This window comes from Gallinula chloropus (assembly GCF_964237585.1).
Source record: "Gallinula chloropus genome assembly, chromosome: 14".
NCBI lineage: Eukaryota > Metazoa > Chordata > Aves > Gruiformes > Rallidae > Gallinula > Gallinula chloropus.
This window is the reverse complement of record NC_140099.1, coordinates 17,057,992-17,078,798: the sequence shown is the minus strand read 5'-3', so window position 1 is coordinate 17,078,798 and position 20,807 is coordinate 17,057,992. Positions and strand designations below refer to the sequence as shown.

General features: G+C 40.8%; 2 protein-coding genes across 2 annotated transcripts in view; both read right to left on the bottom strand.

Moving 5' to 3' along the window:
• The window catches only part of RIN3 (Ras and Rab interactor 3), a gene marked incomplete at its 5' end in the record, with an annotated part of 70,683 nt that extends 68,308 nt beyond the window's left edge, over nucleotides 1-2,375 (bottom strand). Inside the window, one exon of the mRNA XM_084270472.1 lies at nucleotides 2,329-2,375. Coding sequence (XP_084126598.1) covers nucleotides 2,329-2,375 — 47 coding nt within the window. The remainder of the gene's footprint in view (nucleotides 1-2,328) is intronic.
• A 9,067-nt stretch (nucleotides 2,376-11,442) lies between these two features.
• The window catches only part of SLC24A4 (solute carrier family 24 member 4), a gene marked incomplete at its 5' end in the record, with an annotated part of 85,001 nt that continues 75,636 nt past the window's right edge, over nucleotides 11,443-20,807 (bottom strand). Inside the window, 5 exons of the mRNA XM_084270765.1 lie at nucleotides 11,443-12,070; nucleotides 13,835-13,900; nucleotides 14,550-14,662; nucleotides 16,736-16,850; nucleotides 19,049-19,215. Of these exons, the coding sequence (XP_084126891.1) occupies nucleotides 11,918-12,070; nucleotides 13,835-13,900; nucleotides 14,550-14,662; nucleotides 16,736-16,850; nucleotides 19,049-19,215 (614 nt within the window). The 3' untranslated portion in view covers nucleotides 11,443-11,917. The remainder of the gene's footprint in view (nucleotides 12,071-13,834; nucleotides 13,901-14,549; nucleotides 14,663-16,735; nucleotides 16,851-19,048; nucleotides 19,216-20,807) is intronic.

Below are 20,807 nucleotides of genomic sequence, written 5' to 3'. Positions count from 1 at the left end.
AAGACAGACACTGAGGTGCTGAAGTGTGTCCAAAGAAGAGCAATGAAGTTGGTGAAGGGTCCTAGAGGAACAGCTGAGGTAATGGGGGCTGTTTAGTTTGGGAAAAGGAAGCTGAGGGGAGACCTTATCACTCTCTGCTGCTACCTGAAGGAGGTTGTAGCCAGGTGGGTGTGGGTCTCTTCTCCCAGGTAACAAGGAGGAAAGTTGCACCAGCCCATAACTACACTTCTTCCCACATTCCTCTCTGAGCAGCTACTAATTCTGGAGACAGATTTCTCTCCAGTATCTTTCTGCCATTTCAGGAGTCAGCAAAACCTCCTTACTGGTGTGCTACATGCAGCACAGACCCTTTAGTCATCACTAGGAACGGATACACGAATACTTTCCAAGCTGGTAGGGTACTTCTGCATCCATTTGCATGGTCAGAGTTTCTGTGTGTGAGTAACCTTTCCCGTTTAACTAATAACCTGAAGACTATGGTGACTGAAGGTGCAACCTCAGCAATTGCTCATGGCATTTTTCTGCACGGAATTTTAAAATCAGGTCCAAAACCCTCCAGCTTGCCTTCTGTTAGCATCTCTTTTGAAAGCTAATGATGTTATCAACAGGCAGTTTGTGTAACTGGCACCCTAATTCACTGTGACCATGACAGGAAACTAAACATCCCGTAGCGACATTTTGACTGGTGTGGTGCATCGGTGGCCACAAGGGATGCATGAAGTGCAGTTTTTGAGGATCTTCAGCAATATTGTGGCATGTGAACAGAGACTTAAACCAGCTTTTTTAAAGACAAGTTCTTTTTTACGACTCTTAGATTGAAAATTAAATCAATTAATGATATAAAAGGCCATTCTATTAACTTGTGCAGATGCTCACAGATTTATGGAGAACACGCATCATGCCCATTTGGGCTTCAATATTCCTGCAACCACTTGATTTACAGTCTGAATCTAGGGTGTGTGGCTTGTTTGCTTTCTCCTGCAACTCCAGGCTGAAACCAAACCTTCACAACCATGTGGCTCCTTTCAGACAAGCTGAGAGAGACACAAACAGTATAAATTTTTCAGTCTCACAGTCCTTGGCATCTATCACAAATGCAGGGAATATCTGCAAAGTGCAAATTCTTTGGATTCCCATCTACTAAATTCCTCTTGCCAGCCTCCAAGGGGTTGGGTTATTCCATGCCTTCCTTACGGCTGTGTGATCTTTGTCCCTCGTGTTTAACATTAAGTAGAAGTGAGGAATTGCACCTTGGCACAAGGAGCCTCATTGTTCCTCTTAATGTAAACAGCCACGAGGCAAAAGTGGTGAGAGTTGTAACTCCCTCCCCACACACAGGTGAAACGGTAGCTACCCTGCCTGCCTGTCAGGAGCAGCTGTACCCCCTTTTTGACAGCGTGTGCTGGGAGGCGCAGGGGACTGGCTGCCTTGCAGCACGCTCAGTGACTCCACAGGCGAGTATCCCTGATCTGCCCCTGACACAGCTGCTTCTGCTGCACCCTGCACAGGCACAACTGGGAGCTTTTAATTGGGGGAAATGGGCTGAGTGTGTCAGACAGATAAGAACCACTCTTAATATCTGGTATTGTATGTTTTTCCAAGGGGGGTGACGGAAGGTTTCGGCAGCTGTGTCATTTTCCCCTGATTGTTTTCAACAGGAAACAAAGGCTCAGCTTCAGCAGGGGCTTGGTGATACACCCGAGTCTCGGGTGTGTTCCAGCCTCACCCTGGACTCCCAGCAGCTGATTGTCCTCCAGTCAAAACCCATTTTCTCTCTCCCTGTGTTTTCTTGGGGCTTGATTCTGCAAGGTGCAGCATCTGTTGGCCAGCAGCAAGGAAAGCCCGGAGTCTTTTCCTAACTGAAAGCACATCTGAAGGCTCCTGGGAGTCTGTGCACAAGGTCTGTGTGTATCTCCACGCACTGGAGCTGTTCGTGACCATCAGCTCACGGGGATGAGCCCTTAGCCACTTCTCTGTATTGCAGTGGAAACAAAGCAAGCCTCCCAGAAAGGATTTGTCATGTTTCCCAAAGCGCAGAACTCCTTATTCTCTCCTTTGCCCTAAGCTGCAGCTTGGAATTCATCCTCCTTCTTCCCTAAATAGGTAAGATTCAAGCTAAATAAAGGTATTGCAGTTTGTTCTCAGCTGGGACATGTTAGCTAAGGGAAATGCTGGAAATTACAGTGCAGTGGTGCCACGCCGTTGTGATAGTGTAGCTGATAACTCAGCAGCCAGCTCCCAAATGCAGCTGAGAGAGCTCTTTGTTAAGTAAGAAAAAGAAAGCGACAGTTACTAAAAATGAGCAGTCACTAAAGATTCGGGACTTACCCTGAGTCATCCCTGGCTCCCTCGTCTCCTGCTGATGTTTTCATCATTACAGCAAACTTTTAAGACACTTTCTGTTTCACTGTGGCTTTAGAGTTCCTTGGAAAAGAAAGCCATTCCCTTCCATCGCCGAGCAGAACCTCCACATCCTTAGGTTTTGCACTGAAGATGATATTTCAAGGGACGGCAGGGGGAGGATGTTTAAAACCAGCTTCAGGCTCGCTAGTATCGGAGGGCAGAGGACTAAACAAGCACTGAAATGAAAGCAAACTGCCAAGAAGGTCTGATTTTAGCCTCTCTTACTGCTACTTCCTGTATTTATATGAACGGGGGATTTCAGGAAGAGGCAGTCTTTGGTGGTCAAGGGTGTGTGTGTGTGTGTATGTGCGTGTGTTATCAAGCCATATTTAGTAGCCAAGGCAGGTTAAAGTTATTAGAAAGACGGGTCTGAGACTATCAGCTTATTTGTTTCTCTAACTTAAGTAAGTTTGGGGGGGGTGGGGGGGGCAGGAAATTGTTTTACAGACTACAGGTATATCAGAAGGCAGCAGAGCATGGTGAACTTTGTAAAGGATTTTATAAGGCAGCAAGGCAGTAAGTCTCCGTCTGCAAATTCCTGAAGCATGTGTATTTCTATTGCTTGAGTAACTGGAACCAGATGGAGCTTGGAAACCTTTATATTTACACAGGACCTGAGAAAATGCAATGTCTAGTGCTGGCAGAGGACAGCTTTGCAACAAAGATTCCCAGCGAAGGCAAAAGCTAACGATGAGGTTATAAGACTGCTGAAACCCAACAGCTATCTGTGCGGGGAAGCTCCTGGAGTTACTTCACTGGCTGTACCGGAAACCCAGCTGAATAGAGACCAGCTGTGGAGCCCAGGGACTGACAGATGGGCTGTTAGGCAGGGCTGGTGGCACTCCTATTTGGCAGCCCTATCATTCCGGAAATATTTGATGTTAGGAGAATACATGATGGAAAAAATAAGGCAGAAGTATGAAGCTGAGACAGAGAAAAGCAAATGCATGGAACAGAGGCAAAGGCAACTTTTCCCCATTTTTATCTCTAGAAGGAACTTCCCAGCTCTCCAAGACAAAGGAGACTGCCACACAGCCCACAGTGGAAGTGGAAATGCCAGGCAGCTGCCAGTGTATCCACATGGGGGAAACTAGACGTCAGTGTGGGACAGGGAGCCAATTCTGCTGGCACTAGGCTAGGGAGAGTCGGAGGGACACACTTTCTGTGTCACACAAGACAAATTTTCTCAGGATTTTTTGGATCAAGCCTGTAACTTCTGTTGACATTAGAAAATTTGTCTTCCAGCTCTTAGAAGGACTTCTCTTAAAAGTCAAAAAGTCTGACTGAAAGGCTGCACAAGAGGAAATTCACCCCCTCCCTACATAAGGTGTCTCGGACCTTGGTTGTTGACATTATTTAAATTCACACCCGATTTTTTGCCTTGACTTGTCCAGTTTTCAATTTTCACCTACTGTGCCTCATAACACACTGTTCTGCTAAATTAAGGAGCTCTTTGCTCCAAGTCTTGTAGTAATTTTCAGACGTTGATGAACTCAATCAATGAAGAATTTGGTCCTCTCAGACAAACTGCTTGGCTGAATGTCACTCATCCCTCGCTGCAGGCTTGTCAGACCTCAGCTCTGAACCCTTATGTTGGTTCTGGGCACAGAGGTCCAAGAAAAAACCCACGCTCTGGGTTTGTTCACCAGCTGGGCACCTTTGAAATGCCCCTCGGGTATCAGCAGAAGAAGCATCTCCGAGATGCACCACACAACTGCAATACCACCCCAGGGTTTCATTTCCCTCCACTGCAATTCAACAGGGAGCAGGTCCACTCCCAGTTTACTCTTGCCTTGCTGGAAAATGAGTTTGCTGTGACAAAAACCCATCACTGCTCTGCATGGGCCTGCCCAGGCGGAGGAAATGGGTGTTCACACCACTGTGCAGCCATCCTAGGCAAAGACCTATGATTTCTTGGAGAGCGTTAGGGCATTTCCAAAGATGCTGCTAGGGAAGAAGAAACAAAAGGACTAAAACTATTTAAAAGATTGGGAAAAAAACCAACCCAACAAAAATCCAGTATTGTGGCGCTACTTCAGTTCCACATGCTTTCCATGTGATTTGAGAGAAGTTCTTTTTGTTGGGTTATTTTTGTGAAACCTTTCACACTATTTGCAATTTAAAGAATGCAGAGTTTCAGGAATTTGAAGTTTGGAAATCAGTTTTGTTAAAGGTATTTACCAACCTTCATGAAAAATATCTCCAATTTTCCAAAAAAATGTGTCCTGTTCCTGCAACACAGAGAAATGTTTCTGGAAAACATTCAGAATTTGAAAATGCAGACAAATTTTTACATAAGAAATGTTGTCCAAGCTTTGCTGAGTGTTTATTTAAGCCAGAGGTTTGAGGGGATTGTACTGTGACACTGTGTTCTAGTATCAGGCTTCAGAAGTAAACAATCATACAAAAGTTAAATGACAAAGTAATATCCAGTTGCCACAACACACCACCCCTCTGCGATAGATCCGAGCTGAAAAGAGGAATTCTTCTCTTTTCTAGGGCCCTTTCCAGCTTAAGCCACAGCACGTTGCAGCCCTTTCCTGTATTTCTATGCAGCTGAGTTGGAAAGGTTTAAAAATGGCTTATGGGGGAAGCCCTTAAGCACAATGAGCCCTTTGGCCATAATAAACTGCTTTCAGCATATGCACAGATTACACGACAGTTCTGCTTTCCATACAGGAGGAAGCAGCTGCATCAGTAACATGTCATATGGTAAGAGCCTGTAGGAATTGTCATGCCCATTGTGTCACTAATCCCTAGATTAAGTGCCTTTTATAGAGCCTATTACATAACAGATCACGGTGGTGTCAGACCTATGGGGGGATTAAGAGAAGAGGTTCTTTCTACATTCAGATTTGGATTTTTAGAAGTCAGTTCCGTGTGTGAGAAGGAATCTCGTCCCTTCCTGGCTCAGCAGAAGGCAGCTGTGCACACACACCAAGGAATGAACCCTCCCACGGCTCACAGGACGCAGGATGTCCCTGGTCTCCACTGCAGTAGATGCACAAACCCCACAGCTGCTAATGGGAGGTTCACCCAGCAGCAGGGATTTAAGGAGAACCAGGTCAGGCTTTGCTTTAGCTTGCCTCTCCTGGTAGTATTCATCAGAAGACTCTTGTCTCACAAAACCATTAATTCACCTGAATAGGGGAAAATGGGGGTCTGGCATTCAGTGCAGTGAGATCCAGATTTCACCAAGACAGCACAGGCACATGTGCTGTGACCCCTGGTTGGCTCATGAAATTTTAGATTTTCAACAGTAAATATGAGAATGTTTCATGCATTCTCATCATCTGAGGAAAAAAACCAGCAAATTCTCTAGTTGTTTATATAATTTATTGATAGTGTGGATATTTTTATATAGTGCATTACAATACTGACTGCTATAATCTTTTAGAAATGTTGAATTAACTATTTTCTTTTTTAATTTTCACAACAAAAATAATTAAATATCATGCCAACATTTTGTAACAAATTATCACATTAAATCCATTTGGATTTCATGACATATTTATCTGTACAAAGGACCCCATATCACAGAGCATTCACAGTGCATAAGGTCACAGTCATTGAAAAAATAAATAACATGATAAATAGATTTCTGTTATTTACAGTTTACAAACCCATCCCTTTCTGTTTTCAAAGTAAGCGGTTCTAGAAAGTTTTAATAATATTTAAAGAGGTATTGCACCTCCTAAGGGTGCACTGCAAATGCCTGTGAGTATGAAACACAGGGAATTTTCAAAGGTTCAGAAGTTATTTCAGTGATCACAAACTACTTCAAATACTTTCTTGCAACAGAGGAGATAGTGGGAGCCAAGTTCTGCTCTCGGTTCCACCCATACCAGGACGTAAATGAGCACTGGCCCCACTCCCAAGAACTCAAAGGCAAGAGTTTGGTCATAACTTTGCTGCAGTGTTTGAGCCCCTTGGGAGAAGCAGATTTACAGGTGGTCTTTGCATACACAACTGCTATATGAAGGAAGGCCATAATCTTGCTGTAAAAACCCCCTGAAAGGAAGCATCTCAGTTGGTATTAGTCTTTAGTACAGAGATTATGCCTGTCTGGCTTTGACACGTTCTGATACCTTTAGTTTTTGTCACAATTCCCTATTGCTGTAAATCAGCCTTTATAGTTGTCTTTCAGGTTTACCAAGATCACCTCAGTGCTAAGATGGGAATGATTGCTTACATTCTTTGTGCAAGTAAAAAAGAAAAATAAATGGAATTCAGTTCAAACTGGTATTTCTTGTAAGAAAGTATCTAAATGGCATTAGTTTCCCATAATCATTCATCTTTTTCAGACAGTGCACTGTATGTCAGAAGCATGGCAGCAAGCAGAACAACGGGGTGTACAGATCACCACAATCACTACACATCTCAGCCTGTGGAGAGGGAGCTACACGTATCTCACGTTTCAGGGCAGGGTTGTACAGGGTTTCACAGCTTTCTCTTGGGGAGAAAGTATCAGGACCCCACACAGGGGAAATGAGGGAAAAGTGTAGGCTCCAGTCATTCAAAAGGAGGTTTTTCAACTTGTACAGTCGGTCAGAAACTGGAACGCACACGTCAGGGTGAACGCTGTTCTCTTCAGCAGAACATTGATCACTTGCATACAGAGTTTTCAGAATAGCTGAAAGGAATAATAAAGGGTTTGGTACAGAACTGCTGGAACTAAGTGCTGTCATTTACCGGTGTAACCATCACATAAATCTCACCACCCAACAAAACGAAAAATCTGGAGCTCAAGCTCAAAGAAATAGAAAGGAAATTGTGTAGAAAATGCATGAGCTGCAGAGATTTTCTTCTGAGTGCTTAAACACAAATAACTGAGGGATCTGAGGCTTGCAATGACAGAACATTATGCCCAAAGGTAATGCATTTCAATTAGGAAGATTCTTTGGTTTCACCTGGCTATCAGAGTTATTTTAGTGTCTCTTTCATACTACATTAGCTCTCATCTTTCCTTGGCATGAATATCAGGCAGTATTTACATAGCTCAAAGCACTCTACCAAAACCATCTAACTGTAGGACACAAACAAATGGCATTACAATTGCAAGAAATCCAAGAAAGGAAGACAACAAAACTCATGAGGGATTTGTGCAACTAGAGCAAACACATAATAGAAACAAGTGTGTGTAATTAAAGCAGAGTCACAAAGGAAATCAAAGACAGAATCGAATCTTTTCTATAATTGCAAAGTATTAGGCTAGGAAAGACCTTTTCCACTTGTTTACATGTTGACAGAATGTTTACAAATATAATCTAAAACCAGAAACTAATTATATGCTTGCTACAGCTGCAGCAAGTATATAAAAATAAAATGAAATTGGCACTCCAATGACTGAGCCAGGAGAAAGAGGGCTGACTATCCTGTACCTGTGGGGGAGACTTAAGGTGTTCTTCTAGGCCAGACTTCAGCCCAGAGAGCAGCCCTTAACATCATTAAATAGTCACTAAGATAACCATAACTGTAGCTTTTTAGATTTGGACACGCAGATCCTGAGCTTGAAATCTTTACTCAGGCAATCCTTCCCAGGAACCAGTAGGATTCAGAGTACCGGGAGGGGGGCTTCCATCACACAGCTTCATAGAGCAGCGCAATTGTTACGGTGTATAAATGGACTGGGACACTGCTGAACTCGGTGGAAACACTCTCATTTGCTCACTACAGGCAGATGACACCCCGTGGGTTTACGTGGGACCGTGCTACTCCAGCAGAATGGCAAAAAAAGCTCTCCCTGGCCAGTTGTAATTCAGTTTTGATCCTGCTGGGACACCGTGGCAGATGCACAGTTCTGAAGTCTGAGACAAGGAACCTGTTCTCTTATTTACAAGAGTGGAAATCCAAAGTGGAATCAGCAAAGCAGAAGTCCACAGATTCTGGCCAAACCTTTCCATCTGAGGAAGAATTAAAATCTTTAAACTACAAAGCCAATAAAATATTAAAAGATCTGAATATGATCGAATACTCAGAAACCATGCTCTGCATTCACCTTAGGACACGATCCAGCAAGGCACTTGGATATATGCTTAGCTTTAAGCATGGAATCAATCCTACTGGAGGTAAGCTTTGCTGGATATGGGGCATCTTTTTTGGAGTTGCATTACTCTTCAGTGTTAGCATGCTGGCAACTCTCAGATCACAGGAAGAGTTTCCCCTCTCATATCTGCCAGCTTTCTTTTCACTCTTGAGCTGAACATTAACTTCCCCAACATTGTGACATACATTTTAAACTCAGCCAGATAAGTTTTGCAATGGTTAGTACAACAAAATGGCTACAAATTTTTACAGACACAAACTGAACAGATGCTATATAGAACTGTATTAATTGCAGAGAGCCAAGCACAAACCACTCCTCTTCTTGGCTGGAAAATGGCAAAATTTGTAGTGGTTTCCTGACCACATGAGGAAATAATTTATCTCTTTTTTTTTGTGTATGTGAAAGGCACTAGTCTGCTATTACTCAGCAAAAGCCTCCTGAATTAGTGATACATTCTGATGTGGGTTTATCTGGCATACAGCATTTTGTCAGTCAGACAGTTATCGGGCCATTCTGTTTATCTGCATGGCTTGGTCTTTATCTTAGCATATGGATAATGACTACATAGGGACTCTTTAAACTACTTGATATGAGTATGTGTCATCAAAGCCCTGATACACCATCTAATAATTCTTTGGCAAACAATACGTCCTTGGTCATGTGGTGGTGTCAGAGGAGAATCCCACTGAATTATTTATAACAGTAAGTATGGCATGATTCCTGTCTCATAGCAGGAGATGGGTATGAGACCACCTCATGAATTAGAATTCAACATAAATTGTCCTGAAGGGAGTCTGTGTTTTAGGGAGGGCTACAGATGAGAGGATCAGCCATGCAATTTAAGGTCAGTATTACCTTCTGAGAGTGTCTCTTGCCACAACAGAACACTCCAGGTTTCTGGAGCAGGTGATACTCAATTTAGGCAGAATAATTCCGAATGATGTCTGAAGGATTCATGGCATTAGCAAACACAATTTCATGCATATTTGGGCTGGGGATCAGCTGCTACAGAACAAAAAAAGTTGCCTGGCTCAGAAATACGAAGGTACAGTACAATTTGCTATGTCTGGCACTGTAAACATTGATGCCCTCATCACTGTCAACTCAGCTGGTCACTAGGCATTTGAAACTAGATTTTGGAACTACTCTTCTGTAGTGTGAAGACATCTAAGCCACCTGAACTGTGCACAGAAGAGCAAATATTTGCTTGGAGACGGCTAGTTCTCCAAGCACACCCAACAGCAGAACATAGGGAAAAAAACATCTACTCAGCCTCTCTCTCTGCTCCCTTCAGCCTCGCACCTAAGCCATCCCGAGACCTGCAGCAGGAAACTGTCCTCCTGTAAGACAGCAGGGAGGAGAGTAAGACTAGAGAGGGATGCTCTGGTGGCACAGCGCTACGCTGCACAGAAGACTTGTGAAGAGGAACACGAATTCCATCTCCCCAGCTTTACACTGCAGCAGAAACATCTTGAATGCCTGGAAAAGGGGTCACTGGCATATCTGAGATCAAATGTGTTTCCTGTCACGCTTGCCTATTCAATGAAGCATTTTATAACGCTGTATTTGTTGCCATCTTTAGGACTGGCTAGTTTAACCACAAAACTACTCAAGGTGAACAGCCCAAAGTGGGTACTAATACTGACATTTGTAACGAGGTGTAAAGCCAACAAATCTGTTGCTCTTTTTTCCTTAGGATTACATTGAAAGGATCCAATTCCTGAAAAAATATTCAACTGCAGAATATGCTCCTTAATTTGTACCAACACAATTTTTAAATTGTAAACACATTGCCTGCTGTACACAGTATTCTGCATGTGAGCTGGCTAAACATAAATATTTATCATATATTGGAAAATAAGGAAATTTCTGAGCAAGTCCTTATTTGCTAAGGTTTTTTAGCATGTTCTTGTTGACACAATAATGGGATTTTTAATATATATTCTTAAGTGCAAAATATTAATATATTTATAAATGCATCAACTGTTAGTTGATAGATTTGTTTTGGTTTATAAACATTAAAAAATTAAAAAAATCTACATATAAAGTTAACTGTGCTTCTTTAGAAACTTTATGTGATCGTTCACATACAGCTTTAAAATATTTTTAAAGTTCAGTAGCAATTCAAAATACACTGTCTCAGTGATTTGCAATCATATGACTGCTACAATGTGGAATGTTACCCATTATTTTACTCTGGGCCAGATCTTGCTGTCAATTACATCCAGAGTAATTCCTTATATCAGATTTATGCTGGTGGCAAGGATATAAAAACTTGGCTTTTACTAGGGGTTAAAAATAAGTATATCATGCTTCAAAACTTGCATGCAATCAAATCAAGGACCTCTTGACAGACTTGCTTTTGACTAGGTGTTTCTTATCTGCACTGCACAGTGTCAGACACTCAACTTCATTAAGCATCTGGGAATAAATAAAAATTGGAGAAGAATACCTCAGTTTCTTGCCTGATGAAATAAGCTTCTACCCCCCCCCAAATCAAATCAAATCAAATTAAAATCAGGGTGGGTTTTGTTGTTACAAAGTCTGGATGATGTTCAGATACTACTCTCATCTGATAACAATAACTGATAGTTACTGAGCACCCAGTTATATTTCATTTGTTTAGTTTCTTCTAAATTTACACAATAGGCTGACAAGGGCCAATGAAAAGTTTTTCTCATGGTGTAATATTCCACAAATGTTAGTTTCTATTTATCTATACAGGATTCCTTATTAATGGTAAAACATCGTTTTCAAGTATGAATTTCTGCATGTAATTCTCTTCTTCAACATGCAGATACTCTGACTTTTAGTCTGCATCATCACAAATGATACAACATACAACCATTTCCTCTTCTTTCTCTGCCACATTGTTCATGTTTATTGAAAATGGTGATAAATATTCAACACTGCCATCAAAAACTGTCAGTGCAGTTCCTCTGTAAGCAGAGCACTTGAAGGGGGAAATGATGTCCTCAACAGTGCATGCCATGGTATGTGCCTTGGACTTTCTGGTCCCGTAGTTGAGATATTTTGTCTGAGCCAAGAAAAGTTCTGAACTTGCCTCTTATTCTTCCATTGAAAGTAAATGTCAAAACCAAAAGAACCATAAAGATTTTTCTCCTGTCCTCTTGCTAACCTTGATGGTGGTGGTTGATTGTCTGCAAAAGGAGAACGAAAGCCACAACAGAATGTCCCAGAAATGGGTCATTTTAGAGTTCTGCATAAGATCCACACAGCTTTATGACTGAGCAGCAATATCCAAAGTGGAGGAAAATGCTTTGGTTGCCTTGAGCTAGCAGGTTAAAAGAAAGGTATCCTTTCCTTCCACGCAGGTAAAAGTGCTTGTTAGCTGATGAAGCAGGAATGACACTCAAATTACTGATGGAAAGAAGGTAGAAATGTGAAATGCCTCCTGTCATTTAGAGCACATACAATCAGAAGAATTTCAGTCTCTCTCCTTGTGGTTTAAAGTTCTTCTCGGCACATAGGGAAGTTGACAAAGGTGAAGACATTGAACTCTATCAATATAGAGAAACACAGGAAAACAGCATAAAGAAACAACACGTAGATGCCTAATTTCCTGTCAAGTTTCCACTTATTTACATGGATTCCAAACACCTGCAAACAAACAAAGCCTTGGTTAATTAAGCCCCAAAGGAGACTTTTGGAAACAACCATTATAAGCCAAGAATGAGAGTATTTTAATTTAGAGATCCTGAATGAAGATATAAATATATTCCCAGTATTTTATAGATCAAAAAGGCAACATTACTTTTTTCTGTTCAAGAAGAGGAATGCAAAAGCCCAAACTAAGAACTCAAACTCTGGCCCAACTCTCAGTTGTCTGAAGATCCTTTTATGAAATATTAAATTAACCCACTTGAAGGCCCGTTCACAAGTTAGTTATGTAATTGAGAAACAGGCCCCTGGGTGCCCAGTTGCAGTCTGCAATGCATTTTCAGTACATGGGGCACATTCTTGTCAAGCAGCACTCATTCACTGATTCAGTACGAACTAAAGGAATGCACTGAACTACACTAATGCCTGTCCCTCCAGTTTTCCCCCCACAGATCCCTGATGTCCAGTAGTACACCAGCACCACAGCTTCAGAAGAGGTGCTGTCTCTGATGTCTCAGCTCCAGAACTAAGGGGAGTTACAAGTTACAGGCAGCAAAGCAATGAAGTCCTTATGGAGGAATTTGTTTTCAATGATGTTCAGTGCCTCTGATTATTTGTTTTGCTCAAAATTCTTCACTGAGTTTTGCTGGGAGGGTCTGTGCTAATCAGGGTATCCAGCAAAAATGAGACAATAATAGAGGCTTCGAGCTCAGGTGATATGGCTTCTGCTATGAAAAGACTCTTCAGAACAGCAAGAACAGCTAGCAGAATAACACATTTGCATAACTCTCCCAGTTTTTTCTCCACAGTGCTGATCACCCCTATGCATGCAGCAACACCAGATACAAATGCCTACAGAAGATCTTTGTGGTTTCACACGCACGGTGCAGCATGACAGGCATGGGGGTACGGAGAGAAAACCAACAGACTCCCACAGCTTGTGTATCAGATGCGTGAGGCAGTTAGTGGCAGAGTGAGCAGCCCTGGTCATTCTATCACTTAAGTCGTGCACAGGTGATGTGGAGTTTTGTAGGACCTAGTCATGCAATAGTGTGAAATCTCTGGTGATGATCCCCTCCTACACAGAACCTCTAAAGAATGTCCCCAGGCAATCAGTGAAAGATGTTAGTATAAGTGGTATTTTTATACCTTTGGTATTTCATTCTTTCCACAGAGGGTTTCCTGGGAGTCAGCAGGACCAGACCTTAAGTACCAGCAAAATTTACTTTTGAAACAGAATTACAGTTTCACCTTAACAAACCATTTGTTACAAGGGTGGCTTATGCTGAGTGACATTTAGTATGCCTATTCAAAGTCCTGAGGTCCACAGTTCTCACAGACTAGTCCTCGTTAAGTGTGTTGGCTACAACACTCAATTAGTCCAGGCTGATTTTGGAAATCAGAGACAAGGGCAAAAGGGTGATGAAACATACCTGGGTCTTGTCCCAACATAAAGTAGAGACAGGCCTGGAGTATGCAGCTGGACACAAGAGCACAGAAGTGCTATTGGATCCCACAGTTTCAACACTGCCACTGAAATCAATGAGACCTACATGTATCCAGCATCCCTTGCACTACATATCAGATTTCAGTCCTCACCGGATTGAGGACAAAGGCAGCTCCTCCAATCACAGTATTGCTAGAAGAATGATACTTAACAAGCACCAAGGTTTCAGGGATAATACATACTTCCATTTTATCTTTCTAAAACATGTAAATACCCAGTAAGTATTCTGCAAATGATTTCGACACTCAGATACTTACAGTAAGTGCCACTGATCCTAGCAAAAGTGCAACTGAATAGACCAGTCCTTTGCTGTTTATCTTAACCTGTGGGAATTAGAGAAGAGACCTTTAAAATATTCACCTTGTAACAACTGTTCTTTGGAGACAGAAATCAATTTACTGATTTATAGTCCACATTCTGCTTTGAATATTAACTGATTTAAATCATGCTAATCCATGCCAGATTTATCATAATAAAGAATGGGAAGATTAAGGAATCAAACAAAATGTATCAGTAATCCCACCTCCACATAAAACCAAACCAAACCAACAAATAGAAAAATCAGCATTTATAATGGATTTTACATTAAAAGATCCCCAGGAGAGAGATATATGCTGTTATTCTCACCTTACAGGCAAAAATACTAAGGTACAGGGAGACAGGTGTGCTTGAAGCAGGGTAGTGAAAAAGTGAGAGCCATATATCCATAGCACTATTTTTCTGCTGTACCATGTAATGTACTCCAGCTGACAAACTGGGAATTAATTGCAGCTTGTGGAAGGAGCTGCTTCCTTAACTCCTAGTTCCTTGGTAAAGAAGTAACACCTTATCTAGCAATCAATAACATGCTCAGCAGGTTGTTAGATTTAAAAAAAAACCCCTTATTTTGTTCTTAGGATTTATCTTTCTTTCTAGGATTTTTTTTTTAAATAGACAAAAAGAACAAATTAAAGATTTGCCAAGTATACATACAGTTGATCCAGTGTCAATTGCCATGGTCTGCAAACCCCATGGAACGCCAAGGCCCACCAGAATGTCAAAGACATTGCTCCCTATTGTGTTGGATACTGCCATGTCACCAAGGCCTGCAGAAGAAAACCCACAACTCTTGGGTAAAAACCAACATACAGGAAACATTACCCTGTGTACAGACTGGCCTGAGGATCTGGGGGAGGGAAACAATTTTCAGGATCTTTGCATGACTTCTGAAAAAAAGTGCAAAACTTGCTCACTCCAACTAGATCTTCCTTGTGTTTTGGAGAGTCTTTACTGGGTGTATGGTATCCATTCAGCATTTGTGGTCAAATGCCAGTTAAAGAAACAAGTCTTGTTTCAGGTACTGTGCAGTGAAAGGGAACCTGGATATTATGTACTGGATTTAGTATGTGGACATGTGGACTTTATCTTGCTTGAATGATGAAAAGAACCCAACCAGATGGTAGTCAAAGTCATTAAGCATTTATGTGGGGCTTAATCAGCAATAATTTCACTTCAGGAACAATAAAATGCTTCAGGAAAGTTAAAAAAATTATATATGAATGGTGGTGAAGTCCCTGGACTCAAACCCTATTCTGAATGCTCATCACTGGCCAGCATTGCATTCTGCACCAGTGTCAATGGATGTGGGGAAGGCAGAATTCCTCTCTGCCCCTGCTAATTTCCATTAGGCTCTGGCTTAACTACTGAATCACTTCCACAAAGTGAATATTGGAATGGAAGGGGAACTCTGATGTATGTGGCACATGTCCCACAAATAATCTGACAGTACACAGAGTGGAGACAGACACTACCATACCCTAAGTACAGTATCTTCTTGCAGGAAGCTGCTGAGAAAGGTTATCCTGTGGATCCATACTATGGTAGTGTCCGTCTCCACTTTTTAGAGATTTGTCTTCAACCTGTCTGTAAATCTCTCTCTTGAACCCAAGAAGTGCAAATTCCCTGTATTTTCTTTGAGAGAACAGGGCTGCTTTTTACCAAGCTAGCCCTTCACTCTCTCAGGAAACAATCCCTATGACAGTTTTGCCTGACAATAAAGGACTAGTCTACAGAAGCAGTCTGTGCCTTTAAAAATGCATCATGTTTTCCTTCTGTTCTTGCAAAAAGCCATTCACTTTAATAATACACATGGAAAACTAATTTAGTAGGCAGGTGGCTCCGTAAGAATCTTGACTACTTTTTTGTATTGCTTTTTGTGAGATTTTCCTGCACACAACAAATAATTCAGCCTGGAAAATGAAATATTTTAATAGGGAATTCTTTTTAATCAAGCAACATTTATCAGCACTACTCCTATCTAAAAGTACAAAGGTGGGGCTTCTGAGTACTTAATTTATCACTTCAAAACCCTTGTTGCTTGCCTAATGATGTGTGCTGGAGGTGTCATTATCTGGGATAAAAGAGATTATGGGAACTGGAATAGTGGTAGAGAATACAGTTAGGTCCTTTTATTATTCTACTGCAATACAGGAGATCACACTGTCAGGTTTAATGTTTTTCAACAAAAAAAAAAGAAAGGGATGTGGCTACAGATACTTCTCAAGTAAAAAAGGAAATGTAAAGAACCTTAATCAAAATGTAAAGATGCAGCAGAAAGCCTTTGACAATTTGAATTGGAAAGCTGATGAGAGCATAGCTGATGTTTATCTAAAACCCTTTCCAGTGCAGCTACTCATGTGTCCCAGTGGGCAAGAGGCCTGCATTTGGATGCGAAGCGTGCCTGCAGCAACATCACTTCTGCCAGATCCTCTTAAACCACTTCACTGCCCTGGATTTGAGAGATCTTCTAGAAATCAGTACAAGTTTTACATGGACAAATGCTGGTCAGCATACATTAGTTTTAGTAGCTGGTATTTCAGTTTTGTCTACCACTTCTATCTTTTTACCTTGACTGATACACACCAGCCTTGGGATATCTGAGTGTTGACTGACCTTCTAGAATGCTAGTGTGTCTAGTCCCAGTAAGCTACAGATAACAGCACAGGGGTTATTTTTTGGTCACAATAATTACCAAAGTGTTTTGGCTTTTATCAAGGCCCTGAAACAGTGAAAGTAAAAGAAAAAATGAATAAAATTGCATTGAGAATTTGTGTGTTTGGAGGAAGAAGATTACAGAACAAGTATGTATGATTGCAGTTACAGTTCAGCAGATACAGTACCTTGTCTTGCTACTATTAAGCTGGCCATGCAGTCTGGGACGCTTGTTCCTGCTGCTAGGAAAGTAATGCCCATGATCACATCTGGTATCCCAAGGGTGTACCCAATCACAGTCACCTGAACAGTGAGGAAAACAGATTAACCTATGATGTTTGGAAAGTCTCTTCATTCTAGTGCAGTTGTGGCATACATTTAAACATTTCTGGCAAGGACCTTAACAGTATTAGACATAGGATACTTATCCATTTCTGCAAATTAAGTAATTGTGGAATAGCCAGTCTAAAACCAACCCTGTGAAAAGTACTTTGTGTCATATTATTCAACATTTTCTCAATATAAAAAAGCTCTATTTTCTGTACTTCTAACAGGACAGCCTGATCTCTTAAGGAGGAACACAGACATAATCCAACCAGTGGTGTTTTTTTATTCCAAAGAACGGCAAGATTCTCACTGATTCTACTCTCAAAAGAACTGCAACCAATTTATGTTGTGATAAAGGGGTAGACATATAAATAACTTATTTTATCTCAACACATGAAGGAACCAGTTTCTTGGATGACTCCTGATATAATCCCAAAGTGAGCAAGTCTGGGTATATTGTCCCCTGAGAGTCCAGATGCAGCTTTAAAAGAGCTTATGGGATGACTGAAAATTGTAGCAGTACTCTTGGAAAGGACAGGGAACTGGATTTAGCTGAAACATCCAAAGATGACTCAAAAAGCATCAAGAAAAAATGGTTGAAGAGGCAGCTGCCTGAGAGTGAGAAGACTGAATCAGGGACAAGCAGCTGCTTCCCTCCTGAGACTGCTAAGGGTGTAAGTCTTTAAGGCTCTGTGTTGTTTTCTTGAAATAATCTGCCAGTCTGTTGTATGAGGAAAAGTGGACCTTTCACCAAAGAAAAGAGTGGGTATTTTAGGAACCCACTCACAAACCTTATTCTCAGGGGCAAGCTGTGACTCAGAAATAGGAGTGGGCATGATTCTCCCGCTGCCAGCGGTAGCGGGGTATTAAGGTCTGTCTGCCTTTTAAAATAAACTGTATTACAGCCTCCATGAGAACATCTCCCATTTGTGAAGGGAATATCTACAAATGGAACCAAGGTACAGAGCATGGCCTTGCAAAGAACACATGGTATGAAGTGAATGTGTGGCTTTGGCACCATTATGCCAGGTAGAGTGTGTGGCTGGAATATGAATTTCTCTAACACAGCCTAGATCAAGTGAAAAGAGGATTACTTTGCAATGCAAAACTTACATAGAAAGTTGCAAAAAGTATATAGAAATTGCAATCTCCCATGAGAGGAAATATAAATATATAAAGCAGTTTGCAAATGTCTGATACATTTGAGAAAGGTAAAAATATTCTCCACCCAAAAAGGATTTTGCAAGTAAGAAGCTCATGAACAAAAGTTTTCATATGCATGACTGTGAGTACATATGTATATGTGACTATGAGTGTATATAAGAGATTATATATATTCCACTATGAAACAAGCTGAAGATTTCTTCACTATATTTTCTTTTAAAAGGCATATAAATTCTCCAGCAGCACATCTGACCATTCTTCCAGTTATAAGTATATGTAAGTTTTAGGTTTTGCATATTTTAGTGTAGAAAAAGGTGACTTTCGATAGTTCAAAATATGGCTTATTTTTCCATCACAAAAATTAATTTGAGGAGCTTTCCTATTCATGCCTCTTCTCTGACTGAAAATGTAAACTGGAGAAAATGGAAGAGGGTGAGACAGAAAAAAATAGGGACTTACCCAAATCTTCAAGTAAGCATGCTCCTGAACTGACAATAATTTACACATCTACACCTCACAGATTGCTTCTCACAGATATAGGGCTAATGGAGACACACCAGCAATCATAAAACTCTTCACTAGAAGGATTTTCTTGCATTATTCCAGTCTACTCAAGGTGTTTTACACCACTTCTGAGTCTTCAACTTTTGACATCCATCTGCCTTTTAGGCACATTTCAGTCTGAGACCCTGTAGACACCTAAAGGTATCTCAGCTTCTGAGAGTTAGATATTTTAATTTAGTCTCCCTTTTCCTAGTAGGATCTGGATGTCCATTCTCTTGAAAGTCAAGCCAGCACCTTCCTGTACTGTACTGAGCCCTATACAGTAAAGGCCCAATTATGTGCACAGAGAAGAAAGAGCAGAAAGCTACAATTGTAATAATTAAGAATATGAGCTGAAGAGAATGCACTGGGATTACCTGCTTTTCTTTAGCAAATACATAAAAGATCTATCACCATTTGAGATGCACATTTCATTCAGTATGGGAAGTCCTGCCACATGCACTTACCATCCACACCATGAAGTAGGAAAACAAGGCAATCCAGAGCGTGGATAAGATGAAGGTCACCATAAAACACCTCTCCCAGCGTGGTTTGCTGCAGTTTGGAATGGTGCAAAAGAGCACGAATATCAACGGCCATGTCAAAATCCATTTAACTTTGTTCATTTTTCCATCTGCAGGATAAAAAAAGAACCCATGGAGCTTTCTCATCACTCTGCCAGGCCCAGTGACACTTCTCTGAACACAGCAGTTGATCCCAGAAGAACCCAGAAGGATGTTTACAACTATGCATGGCAGCTCATCTTCCAGTGAACCTTTCATCTTTACTTTCCCTCATCGCTCTCAGCCAAGCACATCCAAAATCTTAATAGTTAAGCCTGTCCTTGTAAATCCATGGAAGTATTCCAATTATTTAAAGGCACGGCTGCTTTCAAAACCAGAATGAATGTTCAGGTTTGTTGCTCTTTCAAATACCTGTTTTACTACTCATCCAAAATTAAAAACCAAACCAAACCAAACAACCAAAAAAACGCCCCCCACACTTTCAGAAAAGATGATGGAAATCCTTGAAGTGAAAATAACCTGGACTTTCTGTGCAGCACCAGCAAATACCGAAGCACAGACCCAACCTATGAATATGACAAACTTGTTTCACATGCCTCCCTGTGGTCACTTGGGCAGAACTTCAATCCAGTACTTAGGAGATCTGGACTTACTAACTCTCTCTAACTGCACAGAATCATCGCCTTGAGTCTCTTATTCTCTACAGAAAGCAATTGAAGATGTTGCCTTCCATCCAAAATCAACTGGGGAAAAATACCAGAAAACTGTTATATCTTCTTGTTTTTTAAAAAAGTATTGTAAATGTGGACATAAATCTCAATACATAAAATAGAATCATTTTGTAATTGGGATACAAATAAATGGAGCACTTATGAGGTATCCTGCAAGTAGGATAACAAATTTCTCTATCAAGCTAAACCAGAGTATTACAGTCAAAAACATGGTGCGTTGTATTTTTTTTGTTTTTTACATTGTTTTAGAATCATACCAGCAAGGATTTCCATCATTAACTGATATTGACATGTGGGAACTCTAATAAAATAAGCCATTTTTAATGAAACGTTGATCACAATGAAGAAAATTATCAGATACATCTTCCAGTGAAGTTACTGAGCTAAATCAGAAAGGGTAATTAATAATCAGTAAAAGATCCCACCCATTTCACCAGGAATTATCTTTCAGCAAAGACACTGGGATTTAGGATTTGTTTAATGGGAGTTTTTGTCAGTGAATTTAATTAGATAGAAATGCATACTAGATGAAATGAAATGAAATATTAAACACGTAAAAATTAATCATACTTTGTAACTTATGAGGTTGCTTTTTAGTAAAATTTATCTCAGTGAGTCCAAACACAAGTCTTTAGTAATTTACTTTGGTATGTATTCTAGTACTAACGTGTCTTAAGTCGTGAATCTTCAGATTTCCTTGTGAATTGTCAGATGCCATCCACAAACCAGGAAATCTTAAACTACACTTGGCTCTTTGTTTCCATTGAGCTTGTGGCCGTGGAACTTCTAACACATAAAACTACTGAGGTCTCCTACGGTCAATTCTAATCCAAGAATTTTACGTGTCACTGGGGGTCTATTACAGATTTTACAAGAAAGTCCTTTTTCCCCCCTCTGGTTTCATTTACTGCTACACAGATTTTTAAGTGTTATCTTTTATCTGTTCTGTCCAAAAAAAATGACGCTTCTTA